General features: G+C 43.2%; 1 protein-coding gene across 2 annotated transcripts in view; it reads left to right on the forward strand.

Annotated features, from left to right (window-relative positions):
- The first annotated feature begins 1,114 nt into the window (after window positions 1-1,114).
- The window catches only part of RIPOR2 (RHO family interacting cell polarization regulator 2), a 220,218-nt gene continuing 196,309 nt past the window's right edge, over window positions 1,115-25,023 (forward strand). For both annotated transcript variants that reach the window (XM_055323297.1, XM_055323300.1), the window contains exon 1: window positions 1,115-1,192. In XM_055323297.1, the coding sequence (XP_055179272.1) occupies window positions 1,117-1,192 (76 nt within the window). In that variant the 5' untranslated portion in view covers window positions 1,115-1,116. The remainder of the gene's footprint in view (window positions 1,193-25,023) is intronic.

Consider the following 25,023-nt stretch of genomic DNA (forward strand, 5'->3'; position numbering starts at 1 on the left):
ATTTAGTTAAACTGTGTATTTATTCAGGGTGGCCTGAGGAAGGGCTGCTGGATATGGGGGGGCAGGATGCCCGGCCCCTCCTTGATGTTACCAATTTCCCATGAGAACCAGGGTCCATGGCAGCTCAGGGTGACAAATACACAGTGCCTGCCACCAAGGAGCGTCCTCACCACCCGGACATGTATGTTAAAACAAACCAGCGAACAAACGAAAGCTCTAACAGTTGAGGGCCATCTGGTCACTGGCCAGGGCAGGTGCGTGGGGGCTGGCCCCATCCGTGTGGGCTCAGGAGTGCTCCACAGGAAAATGAGATTTCAGAGCATGAGTGGGTGGGTGATGAGCGAGCATGGTCTTTGGTGGAGAGAAAAGTACCGGGCAAGACGCAGGCCGGGAGGTTCAAGCAAACATATTTGAGGCCTGTGAGCCAAGCAGGTTAACCGGCATCAGAGACTCACAGGAGCACAAAAAGCCCTCCTGTTGGTTATCACTGAAGCATTCATTCATTCATGCATTCATTCATTCATTCAACAAACGTTTCTTGTTTGCCTGCCCCCGCTGGATGCCAGGTCCTCTCCCAGGTGCTAGGGACCCAGCAGCACTAGGCGCGCTGAAATGCGAGGGCTGTCGCCTGACTTGGGCACCAGGCGGCCTGCCCCAGCGCCCGGCAGCCAGGCTCTGCTCTCCAGTCGTGCCCTCCGCAGAGGGATTCCCACGTCGGGCCCTTCTTCCTGCCGCCGCGTCCACCTGCCCCGCCCCCGCCAGCGCCTGGCTCCTGTGACGTGGGGCGGACACAGGAGCTCCGCTAGAATAAATTACCGGCCCAGCATCTTCATGCATAAAACATGGCTCGGGGGACCCGGAGAGGCGCAGGCCCGCGGCCTGGCGCGGCAGCTGCCTTGAGGCCAGCGCGGAGTTAAGGGAAGGAAAGGAAAAGCAACTCACAAGATAAAAGAAGTTGACAGAAGCCTCAGACACTAAAAAGAGAAGAGGGTTTGTGGGTTTGTTGGGTTTTTGTTTTTTTTTGTTTTTTGATCTTCCTACGACTGGACTTGTGTTCTGAATCGCTGCGCGTTTGCTCCCTGCCATGCGGAGGTTTTAGGGAGCTGGCCTGGGACCATGGTGCTACCTTCCCGGTTACCCTGGATCCGCAGCAGGCCATGGAGGGGCCGCGTCCGGAGGCGGCAGCTCAACCGTGAGTGTCCCAAGGGGGTGGCGTGCGCCCCCCCCCCGCCCTCCTTCTCCACACTCCCCCCTACACACCCCGACTTGCCCCCCGCTTCGCCCCGGGCACCCTCTCCTGGGGGGCCCTTCGCCTTCCTCCTCCTCCCTCAGTTCCGGTTTCCTTCCTGCTGCTCCATCTCGGTCCCAAGTAGGGGGCAACGAAACACACTTTGTTTCAAGCAGCAAACGAGAGAGGGCCTCTTCCTCTCTGGATCTAGGTGGAAAACCCAGATAAATGTTCACACCAGTCGAAGAGTTGTACAAACTGGAACTTTCATTTATAATGGGGTGGGGGGAGGACTATGCAATGTGTGCATTGAAGGGACATGTCGCTAGAGTGGGTGAAACTCGTGGAGTGAGTCACATTTCCTTTAAAGGGCCCGTCGTATGTTTCATTTATTGGTTTCTAAAGTGATCAGACTCGCCCCGAGCTTCCCCTTGAGTTGACAGGAATGCTTCCAACCCAAAGGGAGATTTCAGCATTGAAGTAATTTGAGAAAGAAAAAGCGTTCCGCGTATATGCCGATAAGTAACATATTGGTGTGTGTCTGCGGCTGGTGAGGGTAATTTAACTCCCATGTCAGCAAATGCGGACAGTCCGAGGGGCGGGGCTGTGGAGGTAAATGAGCCAGACGGCTGTTTGCACAGTGGTGAGGAGTAGCTAGCTCCCTTTTTTCTCTGTCATGAGAAAAACAACAGCGAAGCCATGATGGCAAACTACAGCTAACACGTGGCCTGGGCCGGGGAAGGCAACGGGGAATGGTGGGGACTGTGGTAAAATGAGCAAGTACATGTCCTCCCACAGAAAGGCACCCACTGTTCGAGGTCCTCAGATTGTCCGCACAAGGCAGGAAGGTCTATGTTGCCAGGTTTCCTAACTCTTCCAGAAAAAGCAAGAGCAGGCTAGTTTCTAAGTCAGATCTCTCAGGTCTAAACACTGGCAGTTACCTCTTTCAATGCTAAATAGCATAGTGTGCTTGATGCAGAATGGGACCACCGTGGCCCACCAAGCTGTGGTTTAAGAGTGGGGGTGGGGTATTGCCCTCATTTGAGGCCTGCCACATGGTGTCATTTGAGTCCAGTTATGTGTTGGTGAGACTTTCTTACATGTTAGAAGCCTCCAGAGAGACTGTTAAATTTAGAGGAGTGATGGTTTAGGAATGTAAACACACCCACAGTGGTGGTCTACTAGCCTAGCTGCTAAGTCGGGCTGATTGGAGTTCACACAGCACCCTGCATATGAGAAACTGCACCCAGTAAAATTCTTGATATGATGAAAGAGCTGTTAGCAATTTTCTGAGAGCCTTTACATTCTTAGTCATCTGCTTCTCTCACCTGAGCCAGTATTGGGTTCAGATTTCAGCTTCTGTGTCCCTTTACTTTGCATCCATGGGAACAGAACTGCAGTCCCACGGATTTGGGACAACCCTCTGGGGAGGGACGTGCCACCGAGAAAGGCTGGATTGATCCATGTTGTTGCACAGCAACGGGGAAGCAGCCTACCCTCCACAAACAAGGATTTTGGGGAAAGATTGGTTTTGTTGTAGCGATTTTACTTAAATTATGAGCCTGCCAACTGGGCCTTGGGGGAAGATTTCTGCATGGTTTTAATATGAAACAATGATGTGTTAATAAATGCTTAACCCAAGTTTGACTTAAAGCAGGCCAGCCCTGACCTCTTTGGCATAAGTGCCTGAGGAAGGAGAGGATTCTGACATTCCTTCAGGGTGCTCAAGAGCCCCTCGGTGTTCGAGGCAACGTGAGTCCGATATAGCAGTGGATCAAGTGACTTTGTTTTGGTTTTTTTCCAACTCATGGAACACCTGCGCATATTTGAAGGCAGAGATTTAGAGGCCGTGGAAGGGGGGGGGGGTGGAGGAAATATGCTGAAGAGAGAAAGGACCAACGAAGATGGCCAGGATAGCCCTCGGCATTGTTTTGCAATTGCTAACCTCTGTCTTTGATAACTTTTCCTGCTGCTTTTCTGAGGCTTCTCTCACAGGTCAGCGTTCCCTCTGACTTAGACACCTGGGTTATTCTGTTACTGAGAAAATTAAGCTAATAACTCTTTCCCCTCCAATCCACAAAGGGAACGTGAATGGCAATAGGAGGTCCATGTACAGCCCCTTCTGTGCCCATGCAGACATTGCTAATCAACCACAGCTCGTTCTCTCTCCCAGGGAAGCCAGGCCCAAATTTGGACTCCTTTCTCATCCAGTACTGCTATTTCTAATCAGTTAGATTTGCCTCATTTTTATCTCATTGTTGCATTTGTATCCCATTGTTTTCTAATTATTACCACAAGTTTATTGTCTTAAAACAACACAGGGGGTATACCTTGCAGTTTCCATCAGCCAGGAGTTGGGCCTGAATTAGCTAGGTCCACTCAGGGTCTGTCTGCCAAAGCTGCAGTTAACGTGTTAGCAGGACCACTGTCTCTTTTGGGGCTCATGGTCTCCTTCCAAACTCAAGGGTTGTTGGCAGAATTTAGTTCCTTGTGATTGTAGGACAGATGCCCTCATCAACTGAAGGCTCCCTGCTGTTCCCTGTCACATGACTTTCTCTACAATGTGGGAGTTCTGCTTTCTCAAGGCCAACAAGACAGAGTATGTGGTGCTGCCCGTAATCTCTCCTTTAAAGAGCTCTCCTAATTAGGCCAGGCCCACCCACAATAATCTTTTGATTAGTTCAAAATCAACTGATCAGGGATCTTAATTACATCTGAAAAATCCTGAATCTTTGCCCATATGACACAACTTAATCATGGAAGTAAAATCTCATTATATTCACAGTCTAGATAAAGGGAATTACAGGAGCATGTATACCAGGGTCAGGAATCAAGGTAGGATTCTGCTTACCACAAAACCTGTCATCTTGCAATAGGACTTGGATTTTGAGCTACTGGAAATCTTTTTCTTTTTTACTTTTTATTACGGAAAATTTCAAATATACAGAAAAGTAGAGAAAATAATACAATGAATCCCATATACCTATCACCTAAATTTAACAACTGCTAATATTTTGCCATATTCACTTCATCTAACTTCCTGCCAAAGTGTTTTTAAATTAATTGCAGACATTATGACACCTCAGCTCTCATTATTTTAGTAAGAGCATCTCTAAAAAGCGAGATCCTTTTTCTATATAACTGCCTAATAAAATCAATGATCCATAATATTATTTAATACACAGTCCACATTCAAATCCCTTCAAGGGGAAACCAATTCCAATCGTGCTCTGTATGCCTAGAACTCTTAGCAAAATGCCTGGCGCCTAGAATACTCAGGGAAGGTTTGAGTTCAGTCAAAATTATATCCTTGTTAAAGCAATGACTCCCCAAACCCATCTTCTCTTAATGTCCTCTTGCTTTTTCTTTTCACCCTCATACCCCGCCCAGGGTCTGTAATGAGATATTTATGTTATTTAGAGTTGATAGTAGTGTAGGATAGAATGTAAGAAGCCAAGGCATGAGAGCTAGAATGTATTACCCTTCTTAGGGATATTTGCATTTTAAAAGGGGCCACCAGAGAAAGACCCAAACATGTGATAGTGGGCAGACTATTTGAGAGATACTCATCCAACACCCTGGAAACCACATCAGGCTGCTTGAGCCCCCAGGTCAAGAGAGGTATGAGCAATAGCACAGAGGGCTCCTGGACTTCTGGATGATGACAGCAGTGTGGGAGCAGACCATGGTAGTGAGGGGCAGCTGCCTGTGACCCTTTCTTTCCTTTACTCTGCCAAAGTTAGGAGACCTCAGGGGAAAGGAAGCCTGGCAAGTGTATCCACTTTGATAATGGGAAGATTTGGTTTCTTGCAGCTTCTTAGCTACTGGCCTGTGAACAAGTCACTCTACCTCCCTGGTGCCCACTTCCTCAACCAGGAAATGGCTGTTATAGTGACACCAGCCTCGTGGTCCTACTGGGGAGATTAAAAGACATAAATTGTGTCAACTCCTTGCACAGTGCGTGGTACATGGCAGTGGTAGTGGGTTGCATCTGAAAGAACAGAAGTGGTGATGGTGACATATGGGACAATACAGGGGGGCTGCCAGTGCCACCACCATGCTTTGGGGCTGGTGGGGACAGGCTGTGGGGAGAAGGTACCCCCTGCTTCCTCAGCCTTGACATGACCCACCCCCATATTCAGCTGCATGCCTCCAACCCCAGGCAGGAGAGTCCAGCCAAGCCAGAGACCAGCTAGCCTCTGGGGGTGCAGCCACTCCTTTCTTCTGGAAAATGTGATGTAAATCCATCCAGACAACTTAGTCCAAGTGGGACTTACTGGTTTGCCGTCCTGAAAGTTTTCGCCTCTGTGTCTGGGTGGACAAAGAAGCAGGAGAACACCCTCTCTGGACCCCAATGAAAGAAATGAGAGCACGTTCTCTGTGCCCCCAAAAAGCTGACACATGGTTGTCCCAATGATACGACTGGATGACTTTCTTCCCAAGGGCAAGGTGACTTGGTTGTCTTGTTCTGCTTCTGGCCCTGGGTGGTGATATTCTTACCAGGTGATGGGTAGAAGGGGGGCCTGCAGGCAGCAGTTTTGTTGTGCACACCCATCCCTGGACTGTGGCGGGGAGTGCGAAGTGATTATGAAGGGGGGTCCTCCTGTCCTGCACAGGGATGTCAGGAGCCAGTGGTTCTCCCCTCACCTTGCACGGCTTTGGGAGCACTCCAGTTCTCAGAAGGGTCTGTGGTCTCTTCTAAATGATTGATGTCTCAGAAGAGGCTGAAACTGAAGGCTGATGCTGGGCAGGCCCCGGGGAGCCGGGGGGCCTCTGGGAGGGGGGGCATGGGCGCCTTTCCCAGCAGCCTCGGTCCCCAGGGGCCCGCATCAGCTTGCAGAGCGGCCCTGCTTACTATCGCCTTTCTTCTCTGGCTTCCCTGCTCTCTGGCTGGGCTCCGCAGCAGCCAGGTCGGCCTGGACCGCTCTCAGTTTCTCCCCCAGCCCCTCCCTCAGGGATTTTGCCCTGGCCCGGGGAAGCCACCTACGGACACCTGCCTCCTAGCCTGGAGCATACGCCTTCCTGCTGCCTTCTAGCCTGCTGTTCCGACTCCCATCAGAACTTCCTGAATGTCAACTCCTAGCAGCACAGGGCTGCTTGGGGGCTGGGCGTCTCTGCTCTGTCCTGCCCCTGGGGGGAGTTCCTCTCATGGCTTCTGGTTCCTTTAAAGCTAGGGGCTTAAAAATTTGGAAGGAAGTAAATGATACATACATATATACATCACCCCGTCTGAAAAAGTGAAGAAAGAAGCCTTTTAGGACATTCTCTATAATCCCCAAGTTACATATTCTCCTTGGGCTCCAGTTTACCGACCTGCTAAAATTGCCCATTAACAGCTTCCGGTCAGAGAGCAGGCGGGTTACCCCCTAAAACCCCCCAGGCCTGAGCTCCTCCCCAGTTTCATATCTGATTTATCCCACAGTCCTGCCAATTACAGAGAGTTCGGCTGTATTTTGTTTAGGGACCCTAGCATTCATTCGGATGTGAGAACGATGTATATACCTTCACACATGGCATTCCCTATGTTCTCATGATCCAGAAGAACAATTGCTTCCACTGAAGACTTACCCTTCTCCTTCCTGCCTTAATGATTGAGTCATGGAGTGCCATAGCCAAGTGCCCCATTCCAGCTCCTACTGTCAAGGAAAAAAAAAAAAGGAGGATGGGAAACCTGAGAAAGGGAGATACTTTGAATAATTCAAGGGGGTTCTGTTGGTTGAGAAAGTGCTCTCTTTGTATGTACATTGATCTGGACAGATATTTTAGCTGTCTCCAGCCAAGGACGGACAAAAGAGAGGGTGTGGAGGGCAAAGGGAAGGAGAAGAAGAAGGAGAAAGTAGAATGAATAAAAATAAAAAAGGGGAATGAAAACAGCAGAGGGATTAGAGAACTCAGAGCGTGGTGACAGATCCTGAAGCTTTTTATTCTCAGGTTGGTTGTTTGTAGATGGATATAAAGAGCCCCAAAGTTAATCACTAGAATAACAACTTGGTCTCTAGTTAGAAGCAGAAAATTAAGAAAAACAGCAAATTTTCTTGGTAGCCTGAAGCTAAGGCATTAAGTTGAGGGGGAAGGTGGGTCCTAGGGGATAGAAACTGTTTTTGAAATATGTTAGCTAAATATAACCCACTATGTGCACACCAAGTTTTTCTCTGAAATAGCAAGATTAGACATTGTTTAACTGCATATGAGTTTGTGTGTATACACACACACACACAGCGGCACTTCACTGTCAAGAGCTTGGGCAGTAACACTAAAAACTAAACCTCATTTTGTTTCGATCTGACACAAATCCATTAAGGTCTCCGTGATATAAGAATCCAGCAATATGCAAACATGTAAGAGAGAGGGGAAGTCCTCTAAAATCCCCAGCCTACCACCGTACAGGCAAGTGCTCTCATTTCTTTTACTAAAATATATTCAGTGTATTGCTTTTGTAGGGTCTGTTCTGCAACTGGCTTGTTTCATTCAGCTATATAACTCAAATACCTTCCTATGTCAGTCGAGAGCCTGATATTTACGATATCTTTAGACTGAGTCCTTACAGCCAAATGCAAGTGAAGGCTTGTGGAATTTGGGCAGTTTGAGGATACCTAGTCTGATTCATTGAAATATACACACACAAACAGATTATAATTGTAATAATGGATTGTATTGCATGAGGAATAATTATTCACCTCACCTGGAGTATCTGACTTCTGCAGCCATGCACTGCTGTGCCTCTGTTCCCAGATAGTAATGGAGGGTGGAATTATTCCCCAGGTGCTCCTCAAAGGGTGAATCTTTGCCCCCCACCCCCACCAAAATGAATCCTGACTTGGAAACAAGACCGCTCCCTCTCCCCCTGCAGGCTGGTCCCATGGTACCTGGTTTCCAAGGCACTGGAGGTGTTCTCGCCCTTGGGCATGGGTGGCTTGGCACTTGTCCCCATCACAGAATAGAGAGAAGCATCTAGGGCCAGAGCCTGCACAGAGAATAGCCAGGCAAGATGGAGAAAACAGTCTGGGATATTTGCTGGCTCTGAATTGCTGCCACCCCAAGTTTTGTTCACTGAAGATTTGCTACCATTAGAGCCAAATCAACCCAATCCTTCAATTTTCAAGTAAGTGACAAAAAGCCCATTCGCTTGCTAATGCTATATTAAAGGGAAAAGAGCAAATATATGTAAACAAGCCTGCAAAGAACCTCAACAGCTTTCCCCTCTGAACCAAGAGGAGACTTTACTTCTGTCTAGATGGCTTCCAAGGGACAGAAAGGATGCTCTTTTGAGCTACCAGAGCGTGTGGCATGAAAGGAATTTTGTGGGCTTGTAAGCAACCCTCTAAATGGTGACAATGATGAAGGAAATGTGTTAGATGTGTTCTTTAAGTGTGTTCCAAGATTTCCTGAGAAATAATTTTCACATACAGAAAAGTCAAAAGAATTATAGTGGAAACACCTATACAACTACTGCCTAGACTGTACCACTGGTATTTTACTCTACTTGCTTTATCTCCCACCTATCCCTATACCCAGTCCTCTAACAATCCACCAATAAATCTTTTTTTTTTTAATTTTTATTTATTTATGATAGTCACAGAGAGAGAGAGAGAGGCGCAGAGACATAGGCAGAGGGAGAAGCAGGCTCCATGCACCGGGAGCCCGATGTGGGATTCGATCCTGGGTCTCCAGGATCGCGCCCTGGGCCAAAGGCAGGCGCCAAACCGCTGCGCCACCCAGGGATCCCCCACCAATAAATCTTATTTTAAAAAAAAAGATTTTATTTGACCAAGAGAGAAAGAGTACAAATGGGGGGACAGAGGCAGAGGGAGAAGCAGACTCCCCGCTGAGTAGGGAGCCCAATGGGTGGCTCGATCCCAGGACCCTGAGATCATGACCTGAGCTGAAGGCAGACACTTAACCAACTGAACCAACTAGGTGCTCCTAAGTCTTATTTTATTTTTATTTTTATTTTTATTTTTTTTTATTTATGATAGTCACAGAGAGAGAGAGAGAGAGAGAGAGGGGGAGAGAGAGAGGCAGAGACACAGGCAGAGGGAGAAGCAGGCTCCATGCACCGGGAGCCTGACGTGGGATCCGATCCCGGGTCTCCAGGATCGTGCCCTGGGCCAAAGGCAGGCGCCAAACCACTGCGCCACCCAGGGATCCCCTAAGTCTTATTTTTTAATGCTTGACACTACATTCTAAACGCTTCAACATATCTGTCCATTCAATCTTTAATGATTCTTTCAAAAAAATTTTTTAGTCTAGTTTATTGAGGTATATTTTACAGAGTGTACTTTTTTTTTTTTATAGAATGTACTTTTATTTTTTAGGATACAGTCCTATCAATGTTGACAAACATCTGTGGCTATAGCTACTTCAATAATCAAGATCTAGAAGTTCCACCGCCCAAACATTCGTTCCTGCTCCTTTGCCATCAACCCCTCTCCCTAGATTTTGTCAACCAATGATCTTTTTTTCTGTCCTATAGATTTGCCTTTTCCAAAATCTTATAAATGAACTCATATAGTATGGAGCCTTTTAAGTCTGGCTTCTTTCATGTAGTTTGATACTTTTGAGGTTCATCCATGTTGTTGCATGAAAGTTTGTTCTTCATCACAGATAGTATCCTGTTACTGGATACTTTTTTTTTTAAAAAAATAAGGTATGATTTTTTTTTTAAATAAGGTATGATTATTTAGAGGTGATAAGATCTCTAGTCAAAAAGCATGGGTAGACAGCAGTCAGATTGGACGACCCCTAAAGTCTCTAGGGTTGCCATCTCAGGGGAATCAGTAGGCAAATTAGGACAATGAGCCTCTCTGGAGTCCCACTGTGCCTCATCCGTATCCTGGAAATACCAGTGGGACCTACTCAGGGATGCTTCATTCAATCAGTAGAAAATGATTATAGTTCAGAATGTGTCGGACCAGTTGTCAACCCTACTGTACGTGTTGTAGAAGCTGCAGAGAAGACAAGGCTCTCTTTCCCCAGTGTGAGACCCAGAATCAAGCTGATGAAGGAGAGCAGAGGTCAGGGCATGGCTGTTCTGGCCCCCACAAGATAAGATACAGTTGCAGAGGAGCCAAGAGTCCCACTGGGGTGGAGGAGCTTTCTGGTTGCCCTGTTATCTCTCCATTTTTTTCTCCTTAACTCAAATTAAAATGTTGTGTCTTACATCAAGAGCAATAACATCCTGCACACAGAAGGAAAAGAGTGAAAGAATGTCTCGATTTCTTAAGGAAATCACGTACATTAGCTTTCAGCTTTCAATCCAGCTTTTAAATGAGTAGCCCAGACATTGTTATAATTCCCCCCCAAAGGACAAAAACTTGATTTCCTTCCAAACTGAAGTTAAATGAAATTGACTTGACTTGAAGTTGAATTTAACTTCACAGTTAAAATGAAGTTGTTTGGTTTTTAAGATGAGAATTCTAATCCTCAAGGTGAGACTATATATTCTTTTCTTCACCGCCCCTCTCGTGCAATCTCCATTTCTGTGTCGTCTGTGATGTGGGGGATCGCGAGTGTCTCCGCTAGGGCGGTGGGACTTGCTTCCAGGTCTTGCCTCTGATCATCTTTAAAACATCGATTAGACCCCTTACCTTCTTGTTTTTCAATACACAAACATCCTTTCTCTCCCAGGCTAGAATTTTGGCCGTGGTCTCTTGTGCACCCCATCTTTCATTACACATGAAGGGGATCCCTTCTGGCACTCTGCCGTCCCAGTCATCCCAGTGCTAGGATGGTATATTCCAGTACCTTGGACTGGAACAGCCCCATTTTCAGGGCCTTGCCTTACCTCTTCCCACCTCCAACCGAACCCAGCGTGTCCCATAGCTTCTTGATGCCGGCATGTCCCAGATGATGGGTCCCAATGTGTCAACCTGATAAAAATGGTTCCAACCTTATGCTTTTGTGCCTAGAGGTGATATCACCCATATCCTCTTATTGCTCACTGCTACTCTCTAAGTTAAAAGCTCTGTACTCCCTTTCTTCTTTTTTTTTTTTTTAAGATTTTATTTATTTATTCATGAGAGACACAGAGAGAGGCAGAGACACAGGCGGAGGGAGAAGCAGGCTCCTTGCAGGGAGCCCGACGTGGGACTCAATCCCAGGTCTCCAGGATCACACCCTGGGCTGAAGGCGGTGCTAAACTGCTGAGCCAGCAGGGCTGCCCTCTGGATTCCCTTTCATGTTTGCGGGAATGAACGTTGGGAAAGAAAGCAAGAGGGAACACCTGCCATTTCCTCGGGACAGCACCATGCCAGATGCTGTCTTTGTCATTCTTTTGCTTACTGCTCAGGCCACCACCGTGAGGTTGGTCATCATTATATCCATTTTGCAGGGGAGGACTTGGAGGCACAGAGAAATTGAAAGGCTTGCATGGGCCTCACAGTTACTAATGACAGGATACAGCCAAGATTCAAAATCACTTCCTTACAATCCTGGCTGGTTTTCACTGTTAAAACTTTTACTGCCAGGACTTTGATTAAAATCAACGGACCCCCAATCTAGCAATATTTCCAGCCTTCTGAGCTGTCTGTTGAAAAAATTCACCTCACTGTGTACCCCGGTGTCAAAGTTTGGGCCCCACTGAAAGGCAAACAGCTCTGGGGGACTCCCCAGGATGGGCTCCAGGCCTGGCAATGTCTACCAGCAGTAAAAGGGGGGCTGTGCGGCATCTGTTGGGCACTGGGTCTCCAGAGCTATGCTAAATGTTCAGGAATCTGAGAAATACGCATAAGGAAAACACTAGAAAAATGTTAAAATCTTTGTGGAATAGCTACCCTGAGTTCCTAATTTCTTTTCTATGCCAGACTAAGGTGGTAATGACCACCAAGAAAGAAACCTGGCCACCCAACCCTTGGACTCAGAGCTGGCACTTGTCTGGAGCAAGCAACCAGCTTCCAGCAGACAGGTACCCCTGTGTCTCCTCCGGAATTAGATGAACTCAGGCCAGCTTGGCCTGCCCTCCGGGGTCAGCCTCCAGGGTTCCAGACCCAGTTGGCCATCCCCTGACCCACGAAACTGGCCTCCCCCTACTTGTTCAGTGGGTTCCCATCCTGGTGGCTTCTGACATTGTTTCCCTGCACTGGCCCAGAGGCTCAGCTGAATGGCAAACTAGGGCAGAGTGAGAGCCACTCAGATCCTTCCAGGATGTGTTGACCTACACAGGCGCCCGGCACAAATTCACAGACTCCATTCAGGGCTGCTCCTATGCTCACCAGACCTCCTCCAGCACCACCCGCTCCTAGGTTACCCCAAAACTTCCCTGCACAGAGAAGACAGCACAGACCTTCCCTTCTGCACCCAGCGCAGCAGGTGTCCATTCAGCACCTGGAATCCAACCACTCCCGTGGAGGAAACACTCTACACTTTGCTTTCTGACCTCTGAGGAGAGCTTTGTACTTCACCATGGAGCTCCTGTCCTCCCCGAGCTGCGGGGGGCTCTGCCCTCAGGTCTCAGTGTGCCAGCCAGCATGTGCTTCAGCCTCCCCAGGCTCATCAACCAGCTGGGCATGGAATCCACCCCTCACTCTAGCCATGAGTGTTAAGACAGAAGAGCAGGGGAAAATATTTTGTCAGCTTGCAGAACCATACAAACATCTGTCCTTAGTCTAGTGCCTTAGAGCGCACCTTTACAATTGTATTGTTTATTTTGAAAATATAATGTGTTATGAAAATATATAGAATGTATCATGGCCTTCTTAATGGGCTTACTTTTGTTTGTTTTAATATTTGAACAGTTGAACACTTGCCTCTAGGAGATTGGCGGATCCAACAAGTGGCATTTGCCTGAGTGGTTCCTCTTGGTTGTTGCTGCATTGGGGCTATGAGGGCCCCAGTTGTCAGCAGACAGACCCACACCTCAGCAACTGGGAGAGGCAGTTGAGGGCAGAGGGGCTTGATCCCAGGACCCCAGGATCACCTGGGCAGAGGGGCTTAAGACGCAGGACAGGACAGACCTGCCCCTTCTTGCCCTTGGCCTCCACTGTGTCATATCCCCCTAGTAGTCAGCCTCTTATCTCCTCCAGCTCCCTCTCAGAGGAAATTCCTACCTTTACCTCATGATTTCCCCCTGATTTACTCTCTTTAAATGGTCATGGTCGGGACATCTGGGTGGCTGGCTCAGTAGTTGAGCATCTGTCTTTGGCTCAGGTCGTGATCCCGGGGTCTTGGGATCGAGTCCTGCGTTGGGCTCCCCGCAGGAAGCCTGCTTCTCCCTCTGCCTGTGTCTCTGCCTTTCTCTGTGTCATGAATAAATAAATAAAATGGTCATAGTCTTGCATTTAAGACCACTCTGATCTCCCTTACACTGTGAAAGATCACAAATTCAAAGAAATCACAGAATTAATGCTTTAAATTCATACAACCAATTTCTTCCAAAGTGTTTATTATTTTTCACTTTTAAAAATGTACAGAAAGAGAGAAGAAAATACCAGACAGCTCAAAACAGAATACCAATTATTGACTTGTAGAGATTCTCAGGCTTCTTGTTTTTAAGGAGAAACAAGAACTTATAGTTTCTTGTGTCTGCACTGTTTATGTACTGACCTTCCAGAGGGCTTTAGAAGATTAATCTCTCCCAACTGCCCTTTTGCCCGTCATTTCTCATCTGCTATGCAAAGGTACTCTTTAGACTACTTAATATGGATTATCATAAATCTGCATTAGTGAGACCTCACATCATGAAACTCAGCTCTCCTCTATGCATTGGCAAAATGCATACCAATATAAATATCGTGGGATGCCTGGGTGGCTTAGTGATTGACTATCTGCCTTTGGCTCTGGTGGTGATCCTGGGGTCCTGGGATCAAGTCCTGCATCAGGATCAAGTCTTCCCCAGGGGGAGCCTGCTTTTCCCTCTGCCTGTGTTCCTGCCTCTGTGTGTGTGTGTGTCTCTCTCTCATGAATAAATAAATAAAATCTTTTAGAAAATATATCTCATAAAATCCTCAGGAACAGCCAAATACAACAAAGGGAAGCAGCTCCCCTCTTCTGCACATAATAGCTCTGACTAATCACGCAGCCTCTTATGTAGTGTTGAGTGACTTTTCACCTTTAATTTTACCTGCAAATAGCACTCATTTATAAAACTGTGCTTTCAAAAATGACTCATTGGTGACTCAGAGAAATCAACAATCTCTGTAACTTTTAATCTCATGCAATTTTTTCAGTGTCTTTTTTGTTCATGAATGCACTTATGATTTATTTTAAAATACCAAGTGTTAAAACATAAGCAAAACCTCACTTAAGGTCATAAGGAAGCTTGGTGACACATCCCCGTCCTTCAGCAACACATCCATCCTTCCATGCAAGCCCCTATTTTCGTCCTCCAAGTCCTGAGCTCTAGGAAAAGTCAACTTCTTACTTTTCCTGAACAACAACTCACTAGAGGGACCTGATAAAGAGAGTGATTGCTCCTCAGTCCAAAAACAATGTTTCTAAAGCTACATTGGAATAGCCATCTTCATGACATCACAGGAAATAGGTTTTCTGAAGCCCTGAGGGGCATTTTCTTTAATTGGTATGGTCTTTTCTTCTCAATTCCAGAATCCAATTTGTATTTTGATCAATTATATTCTGAAAAGAGTTTTTTAAAAAGTTATGTCTGCAGAAATTCAGTTTAAATTTTTTTAAAAAGCGTTTACTTTTCCCCTCTCTTTCTCTCTCTCTCTCTCTCTCTCTCTCTCTCTCTCTCTCTCTCTTTCTCTCTCTCTATTTTTTACTTTTCCTTTTCTTAAGGTATAACTATTCCTGAGGGTTGGAGGGACAGAATGAACTGCCTTACCTATTCCTGACATGTTTTTTAGATTTTAAATCCAGTATAGTTAACATGCAGTGTTATATTAGTTTCAGGTATACAAAATAATGATTCAGCAACTCTATACATTACTCAGTGCTCATCACGATAGGTGTCCTCTTAATCCTCATCACCTGTTTCACCCATCCCCTATCCTCCTCCCCTCTGATGATCATCTGTTTGTTCTCTATAGTCAGGAGTCTGTTTTTTTGGTTTGTCTCTTTTTTTCTTTATTCTGTTTCTTAAACTCCACGTGAGTGAAATCATATGGTATTTGTCTTTCTCTGACTATTTTACTTAACATTCTACTACTGTAGCTCCCTTCATGTTGTAGCAAGTGGCAAGATTTCATTCTTTTTTATGGCGGAGTAGTATTCCATGATACACACACACACACACACACACACACACACACACACCATATCTTCTTTATCCACTCATCTATTGATGGACACGTGGGCTGCTTCCCTAATTTGGCTATTGTAGATAATGCCGCTATAAACATAGGGGTGGATGTATCCCTTTGAATTAGTATTTTTGTATTTTGGGGGTAAATACTCAATAGTGCAATTACTGGGTAGTTCTATTTTTGGTTTTTGAGGAACCTCTATACTGTTTTCCACATGGCTGCACCAGTTTGCATTCCCACCAGCAGTGCAGGAGGGTTCCTTTTTCTCTACATCCTTGCCTACACTTGTTTCTTATATTTTTGATTTCAGCCATTGTGACAGGTATGAAGCAACATCTCATTGTAATTTTGATTTGTGTTTCCCTGATGATGAGTGATATTAAGCAACTTTTCATTTGTCTGTTTGGCCATGTATTTGTCATCTTTGGAGAATATTTGTTCATGTCTTCTGCCTATGTTTCAATTATTTGCTTTTTTGGTGTTGAGTTGTATAAGTTCTTTATATATTTTGGATACTAACTCTTTATCATATGTTGTTTGCAAATATCTTCTCCCATTCAGTAGGTTGTCTTTTAATTTTGCTGATTATTTCCTTTGCTATACAGAGGATTTTATCTTGAGAAATTCCCAATAGTTCATTTTTGCTTTTATTTCTCTTGCCTTGGGAGACATATCTAGAAAAATGTTAGTGTAGTTGATGTCAGAGAAATTACTACCTGTGCTCTCATCTAGAATTTTTATGGTTTTAGGTCTCACATTTAGGTCCTTAATCCATTTTAAGTTTATTTTTGTGTATGATGAATGAAAGTGGTCCAGTTTCATTCTTTTGCATGTGGCTGTCCAGCTCTCCCAACACCATTTGTTGAAGAGACTGTCTTTTTCCCATTGTATATTCTTGCCTTCTTTGTTGAAGATTAATTGACCATGTAATTGTGGGTTTATTTCTGGGCTTTCTATTCTGTTCCAATGATCTGTGTGTCTGTTATATGCCAGTATTTTTGGTCACTACAGCTCTGTAGTACATCATGAAATCTGGGATTGTGATAGCTCCAGTTTTGTTCTTTTTCAAGATTGCTTCGGCTATTTGGAGTCTTTGCAGTTCCATACAAATTTTAGGTTGCTTGCTCTAGTTCTGTGACAAATGCTGGTATTTTGATAGGGATTGCTTTAAATGTGTAGATTGCTTTGGTAATATGGACATTTTAATAATATTTGTTCTTCCAATCCATGAACATAAATGTCTTTTCATTTCTTTCATCAGTATTTTATAGTTTTAGGAGTAAAGGCTTTTTACCTCCTTGGTTAAGTTTATTCTAAAGTATTTTATTATTTGAGGTGCAATTATAAATGGGATTGTTTTCTTAGTTTCTCTTTCTGCTACTTTGTTATTAGTGTACAGAAATGCAATGATTTCTGTATATTGATTTTGTATCCTGAAACCTTACTGAATTTATCACTTCTAGTAGTTTCTTGGTGGAGTCTTTACGGTTTTCTATATATAGAATCATGTCATCTACAAATAGTAAAATCTTCCCTTCTTCCTTACCAGATTGGATTCCTTTCTCTTATCTGAATGCTGGGTAGGACTTCTAATATTATGTTGAATAAAGGTGGTGAGAGTGGACGTCCTTGTCTTGTTCCTGACCTTAAGAGAAAAGCTCTTAGTTTTTCACCGCTGAATATGATGCTGACTGTGGGTTTTTCATGTATGGCCTTTATTATGTTGAGGCATATTTAAACCCACTTTGTTGAGGGTTTTTATCAGGATGGATATTGTACTTTGTCAAGTGTTTTTCTGTATCTGTTGAAATGATCATATGGTTTTTATCCTTTCTCTTGTTGATGCATGTATCACACTGACTGATTTGTAAATGTTGAACCACTCTTATATCCCAGGAATAAATCCCACTTGATTATGGTGAATTATTATTTTAATGCATTGTTGGATTTAGTTTGCTAGTATTTTGTTGAAGAATTATGCATCTTGGAAACAGAGATATTGGCCTGTAGCTTTCCTTTTTTGTAGTGTCTTTTTTTCTGGTTTTGGTATCAGGGTAATTCTGGCCTCGTAGAATGAATTTAGAAGCTTTTCTTCCTCTTCTATTTTTTCGAAAAAAGGTAAAAATAGGTATTAACTTTTCTTTAAATGTTTGCTGGAATTCACCTGTGAGGCCATCTGGTACTGGACTTTTGTTTGTTGGGAGTGTTTTGATTATTGATTCCATTTCATTGCTGGTAATTGATCTGTTCAAATTTTGTTTCTTCCTAATTCAGTTTTGGGAGGTTATATTGTTTCTAGGAACTTATCCTCTTCTTCTAGGTGGTCCAATTTGTTGGCACATAATTTTTCATAACATTTTCTTATAATCCCTTTTTCCTGTCGTGTTGGTTTCTTGCATTTCTGATTTTGGCTCCTCTCTTATTTTGATGAGTCTGGCTAGAGGCTTATCAATTTTGTTATTTTTTCAAAGAACCAGCTCCTGGTTTTGTTGATCTGTTCTATTGTTTTCTTTTACTTTCGATATCATTTATTTCTGCTCTAATCTTTGTTAACTCCTTCTTTCTTTTGGTTTGAGGTTTTGTTTGCTCTTCTTCTAGCTCCTTTAAATACAAAGCTGCATAGTTTGAGATTTTTCTTGCTTTTTGAGATGGGTCTATATTACTATTAACTTCCCTCTTAGAACAGTTTTGCTGCATCCCAAAGATTTTGGACTGTTGTGTTTTCATTTTAATTTGTCTCCAAGTATTTTTTATTTCCTCTTTGATTTCTTAATTGACCCATTCATTGTTTAGTAGCATGTTATTTAACTTCCATGTATTTATGTTCTTTTTTTAATATATATTTTTTAAGATTTATTTATTTATTTATTTATGATAGACATAGAGAGAGAGAGAGAGGCAGAGATACAGGAGGAGGGAGAAGCAGGCTCCATGCTGGGAGCCCAATGTGTGACTCAATCCTGGGACTCCAGGATCACGCCCTGGGCCAAAGGCAGGCACTAAACCGCTGAGCCACCCTGGGATTCCCAGTATTTATGTTCTTTCAAGATTTTTCTTGTGGTTGATTTCTAGTTTCATAGCATTTCCTTGGAAAAGGTGCATGGTATTATGACTTCAGTCTTTCTGAATATGTTGAGACTTGTCTTGTGGCCTAACATATGATCTCTTCTGGAGAATGTTCCACACGCACTTGAAAAGGTTAGGTTGTTGCTGTTGTAGGATGGAATGCTCTGAATGTATCTGTTCGATCCATCTGGTCCAATGTGTCATTTAGAGTCATTGTTTCCTTGCTGATTTTCTATTTGGGTAATCTGTCCATTGATGTAAGTGGGCTGTTAAAGTCCCCTACTACTGGGATCCCTGGGTGGCACAGCGGTTTGGCGCCTGCCTTTGGCCCAGGGCGCGATCCTGGAGACTCGGGATCGAATCCCACGTCGGGCTCCCGGTGCATGGAGCCTGCTTCTCCCTCTGCCTCTCTCTCTCAGTCTCTCTCTCTCTCTCTCTCTCTCTCTCTCTCTCTCTGTGTGACTATCATAAATAAAAAAAAAAAGTCCCCTACTACCATTGCATTACTATTGATTACTTGCTTTATGCTTGTTATTAGCTGATTTATGTATTTGAGTACTCCCATGTTGGGTACATACATATTTACAATTGTTATATCTTCTTGTTGAATTGTTCCCTTTGTGAGGAACTACATATAGTGACTGTGTCTCTTGTTACAGTCTTTGTTTTAAAGTCTATTTTATCTCATAGAAGTATAGCTACCCAGCTTTCTTTTCACTGCCATGTACATGACGAATGCTCCTCTATCCTCTCACTTTCCATCTGCAGGTGTCTAAGTCTGAAATGAGTCTCTTGTAAGCAGCACACAGATGGGTCTTGCTTTTTTATCCATTCCATCATTTCGTGTCTTTTGACTGGAACATTTAGTTTATTTACATTCAAAATAATTCTTGATAGGTATGTATTTATTGCCATATTGTTATTTGTTTCATGGTTGTTTTTGTGGTTCTTTTCTTACTTTCTTCTCTCATAGGTGCTGGCTTTCTTTAGTGATATACTTGGATTCCCTTTTCTCTTTATTTTTTGCACATCTATTACTGGCTTTTGATTAGTGGTTATCATTAAGTTTGTATATAACATCTTCTGCAGATAGCAGTCTCTATTCAGCTGATGGTCACTTAAGTTTGAACCCATTCTTTACTCCTCCCTCCCCCACATTTTTGGTATATGGTATCATACTTTACATCTTTTTATTTCATGAATTATTTCACTAATTTTTAAAGATATATTTAATTTTATTGCTTTTTGTGCTTTCTATCTTTCTTACTTCTGCTTATGATCTTTCCTTTCTACTCAAAGAGTCCCCTTTAACTTTTTTGTAATGCTGGCTTAGTGGTGATGAATTCCTTTAACTTCTGTTTGTCTGAAAAACTCTTTATCTCTCCTTCTATTCTGAATGAGAGCCTTGCTGGATAGAATATTCTTGGCTGCAGTTTATTTCCTTTCAGCACTTTGACTATATCGTGCCACACCCTCTGGCCTGCAAAGTTTCTGCTGAAAAATCAGATGACAGCCTTATGGGGTTTCCTTCATATGAAATTGTTTTCTTTGCTGCTTTTCAAATTCTCTGTCACTACATTTTTCTATTTTCACTACTATGTGTCTTGATGTGGACTTCCTTCAGCTGATTTTGTTGGAAGTTCTCTGTGCCTCCTGGATCTGGATTTCTGTTTCCTTCTCCAGAAAGTTTTCAGCTATTATTTCTTCAAATAAGTTTTCTGCCTCCCGTTCTCTCTCTCCTCTTTCTGAGATCCCTGTAATGTGAATGTCATCATGCTTGATAGTGTTGCTCAGTTCCCTAAGTCTGTGTTCATTTTTTATTTTATTTTTTCTCTCCTGTTCAACTTGATTGCTTTCCATTACTTTGTCCTCCAGGTCATGGATCCATTCCTCTGCTTTCTCTAGTCTACTACTTATTCTGTCTGGCGTATTTCTAATTTGAGTTATTGAGTTCTTCGTGTCCGATTGGTTCTTTTTCATGGTTCCCATCTTTTTTTTTTTTAAGTTCTCACACAGCTCCTCTACTCTTCTCAAGTCCAGTGAGTATCTTTATGACTACTACTTTATATCCTCTATTGGGCATATTTCTCCATTTTGTTTAGCTCCTTTGCTGTGATTTTTGTCCTGTTCTTATATATGGAATATATATAAGAACATATTCCTCTGTCTTCTCATTTTTACTAGCTCTCTGTGTCTATGTGTTAGGAAAGTCACCTGTGTTTCATACTCCTGAAGGTAGTGGCCTTATGAATAAGAGGTCCTGTAGTGTCCTGCAGTGCCATGTCCCCTGTTCACCAGAACCTGGTGCTTCAGGAGTGCACCCTACTGTTGTGGTTGAGCCACATATGCCCTCAGTCCAGGCATCTGCAATGGCTGAACTGTCTGATTGTGAGCAGAGTATGGTCCCTGTATTGTTAGTGGGCCAGTCTGGGTCTGCCATGGACTTAAGTTGGATCAGAGCAGACATTTGGCAGAGATGGAGTAGAACTGAACTGACAATGCTTTCCCTCTGTTCTCTCCTGAGAAGCTTTCATTGGTGGGCAGGGGCAGCAGTCAGAACAGATGTCTGCCCCCTATCCTCTACTAGGGCCACAAACTAGTGGATGTGGTTATCTTCCCCTCTCCTTGGAGCTGGAGTCAGTTTGGAGTAGTGCTGTCCCCCTACTGGGGCTGCTTGCACACTATCGGGCTTGTGACACCACTTTGAATGGACTCTAGCCAAGGATATATTGGAGGGAGCAGGTCTGCAGGAATATATGGGGGCAAGGGATGTAGTGTTGGCAAAGGTTTACAGGTCTGCTCTGTGAATGGATCTAGAGCTGCTTTAGAAACTTGTGACAGAGGGCTGGAGTGGGGAGATTCACAGAAGCAAGAAGAGAGGTATGCTATTTGAAAGCTGGGTGGAGAGTATTCCTGCTGTGCTGGTTCCTGCAGGTGTCCATTCAACTAAGCTGAGAGGCAGGGGAAGGAAGTGCCACCACCAGCTTTTTTGTTCTTGAAGAGGTCTCCCAAATATCCCTGCACCTCCAGCACATACTCTGAGATCAGTAAACAAATCTCCTACCCATATAACCCAGGCATTTTTCAAACTGCTGTTTCTATGCTGTATCTCAGTGGGTCTGTTTGTTGTGATGTCCCTTTAGGGGCAGAGACTTGCCCTCCTGGCTCTCCCAGAACCCAACCTGTTGATTTCTAAAGTTTCAGGTGGTAAGCCCCACTGATCATAAGAATCAGGCCCCTCTGATTTCACAGCCAAATGTTCTTTCTGCCCTTTGCAGGTTCTCTGTGCCTGGGATGCCTGGTGGTGAAGGTCTATTTCTCTCCCCTCTCCATGCTTATGGCCTCCATCCCTTTCTTGGACAGTACATTTAGCACCCAACTGATCTCCACTCTTCCTACCTCTTCTCTGCATTTAGCTGTAGAGAGTCTGTTCTGCCAGTCTTTGAGTGATATTTTGGGTTATTTACACTGGTGTGGGTATTATCTAGTTGTACGGGATGAGGTGAGCTTAGGATCCTCCTATTCTACCATCTTCCCCAGAAGACTGTTCCTGTCATTTTTTAAACACCTTGCTGCTTTTATATTTCTGACAATAAAAGTATTATTGTCATGATACCAATGTTTCCTCAGCTCTGGCCTCCCAGAGCACTATTGCTCAGCAGATAGTTTCTATATAAATCCAAGGTATTATTTCCAAGTAGCAGAAAATTTAAAAACCACCAAGCACTTCCGTGAATTTCTTTGTCTAGAAGCACTCTCGAGCTGAAAAGTAGGTGCTTTTAAATCACCTTTTTCCACCTCTGCCTATATCTTAGGTCAAATTCTTCAAACTGCTACCAACCGTGAACACCAGGACCTTTGGGTGAGAGTGAGCATAAGGCAGAGAGGGGTTCTCCTTAGATTTAGATGAAGAAACTGGCATCCTTCCTGTCCCCCTATCTTTTCTGACTTTCTTTCCTCCATTTTATCACGAATAATTACTGACCTAACAATGACATTTAATCCAGAGTCATCAATTTGGCCTCTGAAAATGTTGTGAGGCAGAAATAATAGTAACTTTGCTTTTCAAATAAGTAGTTAGAAACATAGAAAATCACTTTCTGTGCCATCAAAGGACAATGTAGTAGGAAGGATAGCACTGGATCCCAATGAACATGGAAAGGAACTGAAGACAAGACATTGGCAGGATCTAGAAACAAGACCAGCCTTTGCTCAGCCCAATGCCCCTCTGCCTCTGTGGGGTCCTCAACCAGGGGAGGTGGCTCTAGTGAATTCTCTGGGGAAGTACAGGCAAGGAAGGGCCCTCCTTCCTCTCTGGAAGTTAGCAGTGAGGCTACTCCAGCACATAGACTTGGAGACTTTTGGCCATTCTTCTCTGATTTCTCTGAAAGTGAATCTACTGGATAGTGACATCTATATTTTTAAAATTAATTTATGCTCTGCTTGGATTTTCTCTCTTTCCTATCTCCAATTGTTTTTGACAACTAGTAAATAACTCTCTAAAACTTAGAATTCTCGTTCTGGCTGGTTGAAGGCACAAAGTTATATGTGCTATATTAAAAAGGTATTTATTGCCCTTCGATTGTAGATGATTAAACGAACGGTGATATATCTAATCAATGAAATATTATGTGGCAGTAAAAAGGAATAGAACTGATACATACATTTGGATTATATTCAGATGCATTATTTAAGTGGAAGAAGCCCGGCTCAAAGGACTACCTACTGTATGATTCAACTCACACAGCATTCTGGGAAAGATAAAACTGTAAGGATAGAAAACAAATCACTGGCCACCAAGGGTTGGATAGAGAGGTTGGCTACAAAGAGGTCTGAGGGAATCTTCTTTGTTTGATGGAACTCTTCTATAACTTGATTGTGATGAGGTTACACTATCGTATACATTTGTCAAAACTCATAGAACTGTGTACTGTAAGGGATAATTGTACTCTATGTAAATTATACACACACACAAAAGATATATATCTAATTTCATCAAATTTATGGGTTTATTTCTATATAGGTCCCCGTGCCACCAACCTTCATTATAAACCAATGATTTGATTCAAAGAATAAAGGAATTAAGGAATTTCATAGAGATGGATAGATTTCGGTATGATCCCTTAACAGCTCGTACTACAAAGTCCTCAGTTACAATCTTGCCACATCTGCTACCACTTTTCTCCCATGAATGCCCCACATGATCTCTCTTACGAGACAGGACTGATCTCCCCCACTCATAGGTCACTCTTCCATCCATGCCTTTTCCATGCAGTTGCCTGGTCCAAAAAGGCTTTCCTTTTCCCTCTCTTCTTCCTTCACTTCAGTTCACTTCCAGCATCAGTAAACACCCAGGAAGTGTGTGTCCTATGTGCAAAGTACTGTCCTATGTGAAGACAGGCAATAAACCAGATATGAATCTTGTCCCCAAAGAGCTTATAAGCTAGTCCTATAGATCCAGGAAATAGGATTTGTGCTGTCAACATGTTAGAAGTGTTTTGACAGAATTATTTGTGAATTTTATCTTCTTTCAGTTCATCGGGGTTATCTAATTTTTTTGACATTGAATACTTATTACTTTGGTAATAAGAAGGGAAAGCAGAAATGAAGGGCTTAATAAGTGATTTGGACCAGAGGTTGTCAAACTTTTGAAAATGACAACTAGACATTAGGATGTCAAAAATTAAAAATTGCCACTATCAAAAAGGGAACTAGTGGGAGGAGATGCCCTGCAGAGTCCATTACAAATGGCAGACACATCCATCTTAATCTATTTTGATGCTCCTCATTCCCAGTAGGAATCAAGCTGAAATATCAGATAGACTCATTGGAGAGCACAGGGAAAATTTACTTTTGGAGAAGCGTAATTAATTGCAACAAACGGATCCTAGGAGGGAAAGTATAACAGACCTCAGGAAGGTTCTCGTGTTTCATGTTAAAACTAGCTCAGTTCTGTTTTCATTCTTTAACTAAGTCACAATGATCTTTTGGTTAAGGGAAAAAATGTTTTCTTTCTTGCACAATTTCCGCTAATACAAAAGGAGATATTTACTTTGGTTTAATATTCAAAGAATAATAAATCAATTTTACTCACAATAAATTTCAATACAAACTGCTTTTTAATAAGATCTAATGTGATATATATTATTGGGGAATAATCTATAAAATAAATGAAGTACAAGGGATCTGTAAAAAATATTCTATTACCTCACCTCTGGTTAGAACTGTTATTAACATTTTGAAGTATATCTTCCTAGTCTTTTGTTTGTAAACATGTTTATACATAATAAATCATATTATGTACAAGATTTTGGTAATATTCTTTCAATTAATATAATATCCTAAAAATATCCCCCTTATAATGAAAACCCTTCAAAAACTGGATTTTTAATATGGTATCCATAATATGTCATCATATAAATATCAAAGTCTATCAACATCTCTTTCTAATTGTTCCACATTAGAAATTTTAGTTCACATCTGATTACTTTCATAGAAAAAACTTAAGTGTGATACAAGGGTATTATACAT

This window comes from Nyctereutes procyonoides, unplaced genomic scaffold, assembly GCF_905146905.1.
Source record: "Nyctereutes procyonoides isolate TBG_1078 unplaced genomic scaffold, NYPRO_anot_genome, whole genome shotgun sequence".
Lineage (NCBI taxonomy): Eukaryota > Metazoa > Chordata > Mammalia > Carnivora > Canidae > Nyctereutes > Nyctereutes procyonoides.